The 9678-nt window shown below is 48.8% G+C and overlaps 1 protein-coding gene across 1 annotated transcript; it reads left to right on the top strand.

Annotated features, from left to right (window-relative positions):
* Positions 1-6880: 6880 nt before the first annotated feature.
* Positions 6881-8553, top strand: LOC134221337 (probable cytochrome P450 9f2). The gene is made up of 2 exons (XM_062700535.1): positions 6881-7092; positions 7155-8553. The coding sequence occupies exons 1-2, from the start codon at positions 6881-6883 to the stop codon at positions 8551-8553; spliced, it is 1611 nt and encodes a 536-aa protein (XP_062556519.1).
* Positions 8554-9678: the final 1125 nt, after the last annotated feature.

The raw sequence follows: 9678 nt of genomic DNA on the forward strand, positions 1-9678 counted from the left end.
CTTTCAAGAGGCTCGGAAGCCTCCTTTCAAGAGGCTCGGAAGCCTCCTTTCAAGAGGCTCGGAAGCCTCCTTTCAAGAGGCTCGGAAGCTTCTTTTCAAGAGGCTCGGCAGGCTCCTTCCAAGAGGCTCGGCAGGCTCCTTTCAAGAGGCTCGGAAGGCTCCTTTCAAGAGGCTTGGAAGCCTCCTTCAAGAGGCTCGGAAGCCTCCTTCAAGAGGCTCGGAAGCCTCCTTTCAAGAGGCTCGGAAGCCTCCTTTCAAGAGGCTCGGAAGCCTCCTTTCAAGAGGCTCGGAAGGCTCCTTTCAAGAGGCTCAGAAGGCTCCTTTCAAGAGGCTCAGGAAGGCTCCTTTCAAGAGGCTCAAGGCTCCTTTCAAGAGGCTGAAGGCTCCTTTCAAGAGGCTCAGAAGGCTCCTTTCAAGAGGCTCAGGCTCCTTTCAAGAGGCTCAGAAGCCTCCTTTCAAGAGGCTCAGGCCTCCTTTCAAGAGGCTCAAGCCTCCTTTCAAGAGGCTCGGAAGCCTCCTTTCAAGAGGCTCAGCCTCCTTTCAAGAGGCTCGGAAGCCTCCTTTCAAGAGGCTCAGCCTCCTTTCAAGAGGCTCAGAAGCCTCCTTTCAAGAGGCTCAAGCCTCCTTTCAAGAGGCTCAGAAGCCTCCTTTCAAGAGCTCGGAAGGCCTCCTTTCAAGAGGCTCGGAAGCCTCCTTTCAAGAGCTCAGAAGCCTCCTTTCAAGAGGCTCAGGAAGCCTCCTTTCAAGAGGCTCAGAAGCCTCCTTTCAAGAGCCTGGAAGCCTCCTTTCAAGAGGCTCAGAAGCCTCCTTTCAAGAGGCTCAGAAGCCTCCTTTCAAGAGGCCCGGAAGCCTCCTTTCAAGAGGCTCAGAAGCCTCCTTTCAAGAGGCTCAGAAGCCTCCTTTCAAGAGGCTCAGAAGCCTCCTTTCAAGAGGCTCAGGCCTCCTTTCAAGAGCTCAGAAGCCTCCTTTCAAGAGGCTCAGAAGCCTCCTTTCAAGAGGCTCGGAAGCCTCCTTTCAAGAGGCTCAAGCCTCCTTTCAAGAGGCTCAGGAAGCCTCCTTTCAAGAGGCTCAGAGCCTCCTTTCAAGAGGCTCAGAAGCCTCCTTTCAAGAGGCTCAGGCCTCCTTTCAAGAGGCTCAGAAGGCTCCTTTCAAGAGGCTCAGGAAGGCTCCTTTCAAGAGGCCTGGAAGGCTCCTTCAAGAGGCTCAAGGCTCCTTTCAAGAGGCTCGGAAGGCCCTTTCCAGAGGCTCGGGATGCTCCTTTCAAGAGGCCTGGAAGGCCCTTTCAAGAGGCTCAGAGGCTCCTTTCAAGAGGCTCAGAAGGCTCCTTTCAAGAGGCTCAGAAGGCTCCTTTCAAGAGGCTCAAGGCTCCTTTCAAGAGGCTCGGAAGCTCCTTTCAAGAGGCTCAGGAAGCTCCTTTCAAGAGGCTCAGGAAGCTCCTTTCAAGAGGCTCGGAAGCCTCCTTTCAAGAGGCTCAGAAGCCTCCTTTCAAGAGGCTCGGAAGCCTCCTTTCAAGAGGGTCGGAAGCCTCCTTTCAAGAGGCTGGAAGCCTCCTTTCAAGAGGCTCAGAAGCCTCCTTTCAAGAGGCTCAAGCCTCCTTTCAAGATGCTCAGAAGCCTCTTTTCAAGTGGCTCGGAAGCCTTTTTTCAAGAGGCTCGAGAGCCTCCTTTCAAGAGGCTCGGAAGCCTCCTTTCAAGAGGCTCGGAAGCCTCCTTTCAAGAGGCTCAGAAGCCTCCTTTCAAGAGGCTCGGAAGCCTCCTTTCAAGAGGCTCAGGAAGCCTCCTTTCAAGAGGCTCAGAAGCCTCCTTTCAAGAGGCTCAAGCCTCCTTTCAAGAGGCTCAGAAGCCTCCTTTCAAGAGGCTCAGGAAGCCTCCTTTCAAGAGGCTCAGAAGCCTCCTTTCAAGAGGCTCAGAAGCCTCCTTTCAAGAGGCTCAGAAGCCTCCTTTCAAGAGGCTCAGAGCCTCCTTTCAAGAGGCTCAGAGCCTCCTTTCAAGAGGCTCGGAAGCCTCCTTTCAAGAGGCTCAGAAGCCTCCTTTCAAGAGGCTCAGAAGCCTCCTTTCAAGAGGCTCAGAAGCCTCCTTTCAAGAGGCTCAGAAGCCTCCTTTCAAGAGGCTCAAGCCTCCTTTCAAGAGGCTCAGAGCCTCCTTTCAAGAGGCTCAGAAGCCTCCTTTCAAGAGGCTCAGAAGCCTCCTTTCAAGAGGCTCAGAAGCCTCCTTTCAAGAGGCTCAAGCCTCCTTTCAAGAGGCTCAGGAAGCCTCCTTTCAAGAGGCTCAGGAAGCCTCCTTTCAAGAGGCTCGGAAGCCTCCTTTCAAGAGGCTCAGGCCTCCTTTCAAGAGGCTCAGAAGCCTCCTTTCAAGAGGCTCAGAAGCCTCCTTTCAAGAGGCTCAAGCCTCCTTTCAAGAGGCTCGGAAGCCTCCTTTCAAGAGGCTCAGAGCCTCCTTTCAAGAGGCTCAGGCCTCCTTTCAAGAGGCTCGGAAGCCTCCTTTCAAGAGGCTCGGAAGCCTCCTTTCAAGAGGCTCAGGAAGCCTCCTTTCAAGAGGCTCAGAAGCCTCCTTTCAAGAGGCTCAGAGCCTCCTTTCAAGAGGCTCAGGAAGCCTCCTTTCAAGAGGCTCAGAAGCCTCCTTTCAAGAGGCTCAGAGCCTCCTTTCAGAGGCTCAGAAGCCTCCTTTCAAGAGGCTCAGGAAGCCTCCTTTCAAGAGGCTCAGGCCTCCTTTCAAGAGGCTCAGAAGCCTCCTTTCAAGAGGCTCAGGCCTCCTTTCAAGAGGCTCAGAGCCTCCTTTCAAGAGGCTCGGAAGCCTCCTTTCAAGAGGCTCAGAAGCCTCCTTTCAAGAGGCTGGAAGCCTCCTTTCAAGAGCTCAGAAGCCTCCTTTCAAGAGGCTCAGAAGCCTCCTTTCAAGAGGCTCAGAAGCCTCCTTTCAAGAGGCTCAGAAGCCTCCTTTCAAGAGGCTCAGAAGCCTCCTTTCAAGAGGCTCAGAGCCTCCTTTCAAGAGGCCTGGAAGCCTCCTTTCAAGAGGCTCCAGGAAGCCTCCTTTCAAGAGGCTCAGAAGCCTCCTTTCAAGAGGCTCAGAAGCCTCCTTTCAAGAGGCTCAGAAGCCTCCTTTCAAGAGGCTCAAGCCTCCTTTCAAGAGGCTCAGGAAGCCTCCTTTCAAGAGGCTCCAGAGCCTCCTTTCAAGAGGCTCAGAGCCTCCTTTCAAGAGGCTCAGAAGCCTCCTTTCAAGAGGCTCAGGAAGCCTCCTTTCAAGAGGCTCAGCCTCCTTTCAAGAGGCTCGGAAGCCTCCTTTCAAGAGGCTCAGAAGCCTCCTTTCAAGAGGCTCAGAAGCCTCCTTTCAAGAGGCCTCAAGCCTCCTTTCAAGAGGCTCAAGCCTCCTTTCAAGAGGCCTGGAAGCCTCCTTTCAAGAGGCTCAGGAAGCCTCCTTTCAAGAGGCTCAAGCCTCCTTTCAAGAGGCTCAGAAGCCTCCTTTCAAGAGGCTCAAGCCTCCTTTCAAGAGGCTCAGGAAGCCTCCTTTCAAGAGGCTCAGAAGCCTCCTTTCAAGAGGCTCAGGAAGCCTCCTTTCAAGAGGCTCAGAAGCCTCCTTTCAGAAGGCTCAGGCCTCCTTTCAAGAGGCTCAGAAGCCTCCTTTCAAGAGGCTCAGAAGCCTCCTTTCAAGAGCTCAAGCCTCCTTTCAAGAGGCTCAGAAGCCTCCTTTCAAGAGGCTCAGGAAGCCTCCTTTCAAGAGGCTCAGAAGCCTCCTTTCAAGAGGCTCAGGCCTCCTTTCAAGAGGCTCAGGCCTCCTTTCAAGAGGCTCAGGCCTCCTTTCAAGAGGCTCAGAAGCCTCCTTTCAAGAGGCTCAGAAGCCTCCTTTCAAGAGGCTCAAGCCTCCTTTCAAGAGGCTCAGGAAGCCTCCTTTCAAGAGGCTCAGAAGCCTCCTTTCAAGAGGCTCAGAAGCCTCCTTTCAAGAGGCTCAGAAGCCTCCTTTCAAGAGGCTCAGAAGCCTCCTTTCAAGAGGCTCAGGCCTCCTTTCAAGAGCTCCAGAAGCCTCCTTTCAAGAGGCTCAGAAGCCTCCTTTCAAGAGGCTCAGGAAGCCTCCTTTCAAGAGGCTCAGAAGCCTCCTTTCAAGAGGCTCAGAAGCCTCCTTTCAAGAGGCTCAGGAAGCCTCCTTTCAAGAGGCTCAGAAGCCTCCTTTCAAGAGGCTCAGAAGCCTCCTTTCAAGAGGCTCAGAAGCCTCCTTTCAAGAGGCTCAGAGCCTCCTTTCAAGAGGCTCAGAAGCCTCCTTTCAAGAGGCTCAGGCCTCCTTTCAAGAGGCTCAGAGCCTCCTTTCAAGAGGCTCAGAGCCTCCTTTCAGAGGCTCAGAAGCCTCCTTTCAAGAGGCTCAAGCCTCCTTTCAAGAGGCTCAGGCCTCCTTTCAAGAGGCTCAAGCCTCCTTTCAAGAGGCCCGGAAGCCTCCTTTCAAGAGGCTCAAGCCTCCTTTCAAGAGGCTCAGGAAGCCTCCTTTCAAGAGGCTCAGAAGCCTCCTTTCAAGAGGCTCAGAGCCTCCTTTCAAGAGCTCAGAAGCCTCCTTTCAAGAGGCTCGGAAGCCTCCTTTCAAGAGGCTCAGAAGCCTCCTTTCAAGAGGCTCAGGAAGCCTCCTTTCAAGAGGCTCAAGCCTCCTTTCAAGAGGCTCAGAAGCCTCCTTTCAAGAGGCTCAGGAAGCCTCCTTTCAAGAGGCTCAGAGCCTCCTTTCAAGAGCTCAGAAGCCTCCTTTCAAGAGGCTCAGAGCCTCCTTTCAAGAGGCTCAGCCTCCTTTCAAGAGGCTCAGAAGCCTCCTTTCAAGAGGCTCGGAAGCCTCCTTTCAAGAGGCTCGGAAGCCTCCTTTCAAGAGGCTCGGAAGCCTCCTTTCAAGAGGCTCAGAAGCCTCCTTTCAAGAGGCTCAGAAGCCTCCTTTCAAGAGGCTCGGAAGCCTCCTTTCAAGAGGCTCAGAAGCCTCCTTTCAAGAGGCTCGGAAGCCTCCTTTCAAGAGGCTCGGAAGCCTCCTTTCAAAAGGTTCGGAAGCCTCCTTTCAAGAGGCTCGGAAGCCTCCTTTCAAGAGGCTCGGAAGTCTTCTTTCAAGAGGCTCGGAAGCCTCCTTTCAAGAGGCTTGGAATCCTTCAAAGGCTCAAAGGCCTCCTTTCAAGAGGCTCGGAAGACTGCCTTCAAGAGGCTCGGATTCGTCCTCAGACCAAATCCCAGAGGTGTGAACTTAACCCGGATTTCGCATAAACGTCAAATTTATTGTTTTTACCTTTTTTCGTATCCAGTTTTCCGCGAGCGGTAATGGCCGGCAGCATGCCTGCGGGTTAATCTCTAATTTGACGTTTGTGGAAGTCAACTGCACCCTCAGTTCGAGCATTTTGATCAATGTGGTACATAAGAAGGCTTGAATTCACATAATCAGCACCTTCTTATTTGCCACATTGGTCAAAATGCTCAGAGCGGTGGGTGCAGTTGACCTCCAAAAACGTCAAATCAGAGACTAATCCGCAGGCAAGTTGGCGGCCATTAACGTAATCATGACCAAAAAACCCTAATTAAGCCACCTAGATGCCTTTCTCGTACATTTTAAAAACAGTATTTTGGCCATAACTTTTGAGACCCAATTTTCAATAGGAAATAATGAAACAGTAAATTGATGTATGGTAGGCGCCTTGCGGTGCACGGAATGCGGGTTCCTAACTTTTTGTGTAGAATCCTTAAGAGCAACTTCTAGAACCGGATTCTGGTTTACGAAACGAATTCGGCTGGCGTTCCGCAAAGCTCCATACTCGGCCCATCGCTATAGAACGTGATGTACAACGGGGTGCTGATGCTAAAGTTGCACAACGACGTGAAGATATTTGGACTCGCGAATGATGTCGTCCTTACGATAACCGAAGAGTCGCTGGAAGAAGAAAAAATACTAATGCGGAGATGACCGACGAAGATGAAACCTGTGCAGTCCGCTACCGAATTGGAAATTGAATGGCTCAGCGTAAAAGTGATGCTGAAAGGCATGATATAATGGTGGGAGTTGAATGAATAAAAAAACGAAAGATCAAGTTCGGGGGCTATATTCACTGCCCAGAACTGGCAAAAACAAGGGGGTCTAAAGGCCCAAAAGAGCATGAACTATGAAGCCAAAGGACTCAGAAATCAAGAATAACAACGAAAAAAAGGAACCGTAAAGCCTGTTATTGCAGAAAGAGTACATTTCCTACTGTATATCTCCCAGAAGAAATACTGGAAGGGAGTCCCGCGGGAATTATGGTTGGGTCTCAAGGTGGTTTAGTAAATAGGGCCAGTCACGGCTGGCGGATTCCCACACTCCGGCACACTTCCGTGCTTTAAGTTGGCAACAATCATAACAAGTCTGCTAGGTCAATGCATAAAGCATTCTTTCTTGTAAAAAAAATGCCTCAGTTCGTCGGTCAAGCTGAGTCGTATACTTAGTGAAAGAGAAAATAAAACAAATTAAAACCCTACCAATTTGTACACGTGAATTGAAAAACCGGTTAACTCTTGCTTAGTTGAATATTGCCGTAGTACTCATTTCTTACGCACTAATATTTTTGTACGCCGTCATTTGTGAATTATTCCGACTAATATAAATTTCAATTACTGCCTCCACCAGATAATTAACGCAGCCAGAATAACGAAGTTTGCATTTTTTTAACGTAGATAGGTATCCGCGTGGTATCTCCTAACATACTTATCAGTGACTTCCAGACGCGCTCCGTCTCAAAATACGAATGCGCATTGTCTAGGCATTGTACAGGTGACGAGGCTGATAAAAGATATATTTTCAGCAAATGCTAACTGGTTTTCAATTTCAATCGCACTTTATTGCTCCATATATGGGAGCGTCTGTTATCACATTACTTTACTCCAGTATCGTAACGTTCTTCAAACAGAATGGAAGTCAATCTCATATGCGCGGGAGTACTGTTGGCAATATTCGCTTACCTGTACCGCTGGATAACACGCAACAATGACTACTTCCACGATAAACCGATCCCGTCAATGGCCGTCAGACCGATCCTCGGGTCCACGGGACCTCTGATGCTGCGAAAAGTTGTCTTCCAGGATTTCATTCGACAGATTTACAACAAATACCCCGGAGTGAAGTAAGTAAAACTAAATAAGACGGGCATGACGGTTATCTCACTTTAAAAATCGTTCAACGCAGAGTCTTCGGCACGTTCGACACGATCACGCCGTTCTTCGTAATCCGCGATCCGGAATTGATCAAACAGATCGGAATTAAAGATTTCAATCATTTCGTGGATCATCGTCCGATATTCGGTCACGACGACGACGACCATGCGGAGCACCCGAAGGCGCTGTTCATAAAAACATTGGTCGCGAAGAATGGTCAGCGATGGAAGGAGATGCGAGCGATTCTAAGCCCCGCCTTCACAGGGAGTAAAATGCGTCAGATGTTCTCACTGGTGGGCGAATGCTGCGACGGAATGGTGAATCACTATCTGGATCTGGCTAAGGCTACGGGAAGGGTGGAAGTCGAAATGAAGGATATGATGAGCCGGATCAGTATTAATGTTATTGCTTCGTGTGCTTTTGGGATTAAGGTGAATTGCTTCAAGGAACAGGAGCACGAATTCGTGTACCATGGGAAGAAAATGATTAATTTCTCAAGGCCTATTGTAATTGCAAGGCTGATGATGATGCGAATTTTTCCAAAGTTTGCTGCCAGATTCGGAATAGATATGCTGGATGGAGAGCAAGCCGATTACTTCACACGCTTATTACAGAAGACGATAGAAACTCGTGAGAGTAAGAAAATAATTCGGCATGACATGATAGATTTATTACTGCAGGCTCGCAAGGGCAATTTGAAGCACCAGGAGGAGAAGGACGATCAGGAAGGGTTCGCCACTGTTCAAGAGTTCAACGTGGGCAAGGTGGAAATAACGAAGAATATGACGGAAGCGGAAATGATCGCACAGTGTTTGATATTTTTCCTGGGTGGGTTTGAAACGGTGTCTTCCTGTGCCATGTTAACGGCATACGAGTTGGTTCGGAATCCAGAGGTCCAACAGAAGCTTTACGAAGAGATTCTGCAGACCGAACAGGAACTCGGGGGAAAGCCATTAAGTTACGACGCGCTACAGAAGATGAAATACATGGACATGGTGGTGTCGGAATCTCTGAGAATATGGCCCTTGGCACCAGCTGCGGATCGTTTGTGCACACAGGATTACATCGTCGACGATGGCCAGGGTTTAAAATTCACAATCGATAAGGGAGCGTGTGTTTGGTTTCCTACTGCCGGACTGCATCACGATCCTCAATATTTTCCGAATCCGGAAAAGTTCGACCCAGAGCGGTTCAACGACGAAAACAAGAAGGAAATCGATCCAGGAACGTATCTTCCATTCGGCATAGGGCCGAGAAACTGCATTGGTTCGCGTTTTGCACTAATGGAAGTGAAGGCATTTATGTATTACATTCTGCATAAGTTTTCATTCGTTAGTGGACCGAAAACTGAAATACCTCTCCAGCTGCGAAAGGGACTTACTCATTTGGGTGCCGAGAATGGAGTGCACCTTGTGCTGAAGTTGCGGTGAATATATGATTTAATTTGTTTGATACAATAATACCTTAAGCAGGTTATCATTAAGCTAGATGTACGAGTCCATAGTGGATTCTTATTCAATTTAACTATTGGTTCCTTCGTTCACTGCTAAAAGAATTTTTATATTTTTGGATCCTTCATTTCTGTGAATTTTGAATCTGGAGTGAGTTCTTTACTTGTCAGACGAAATAGATACCAGGGCCATAAAAGCGCCTGGTAGTGGGGAGAGCTTTTATTTAAGCTTTCCTCCTTTTCAAATTAGTGACATTTGAAATACATGGCATACATAATTAATGTAGACTCTGTAATAAAGTAAGACGTACCACAAAACACCATTCGAAGAACATTGAGAAACTAACACTAACTCTTGAAATTTTAATTACAAATTTGTTTTAGGTGATAAAAACGCTGGTTGACTGTAGGAAATAGTACAGAAACCGATATTGTGAGTAACCGCAAAAGTCTGGCGATACATGACGTAAAGTATCGGGGTGAAGGTTAGGAATAGGAATAGGAATTCTGGCTTCCCACATAGACGAGATTATGTATTGTATGTATAGCCGTTGTGTGGCGCCCGTGGTGAAATTATTTCTCGAACTACATGAAGTTATAGGATCGCGCAAATGTGTCTTAAATCTACACAATCTTTAGCCTTACCCTTACACCAGCATAAAAGATTAAAGCCCTTCGGAATTTGGTCAACTGTTCGGTGATAGTGATAGATGATGTTACTACCATCTATTGTAGCAAAGGCACCTGCCGATAGCACTGGTCATATCTGACAAACGATTTGATCCTGTTTATATTATTGAATGCATTTCATCAAACTCCTGTATGAAGGGCCAAAAATGGATGAGGTGGTTCCATAAGCAAAGACATTTATGCAAAATCCACGGGATGAGTAGAGAATCTCCTTCCAGTTCAACACCCAGGACCTCACCCGTTAGCTTTTTGTACTCAGAACTCTTCTGAGCAGCATCCCACTTCAAGACGAGAATTATCTCTCCTTTCCGCTTCCTTCGGATGCAGTTGACATCCCCTCCTAGGCCAGAGAGTTTATCGTTAACTCTCATGGCCTTCAAGACTTCAGCGTAGCTTTTACCATCAGTCTTGACGA

The sequence above is a fragment of the Armigeres subalbatus genome, chromosome 3, assembly GCF_024139115.2.
Source record: "Armigeres subalbatus isolate Guangzhou_Male chromosome 3, GZ_Asu_2, whole genome shotgun sequence".
NCBI classification, from domain to species: domain Eukaryota; kingdom Metazoa; phylum Arthropoda; class Insecta; order Diptera; family Culicidae; genus Armigeres; species Armigeres subalbatus.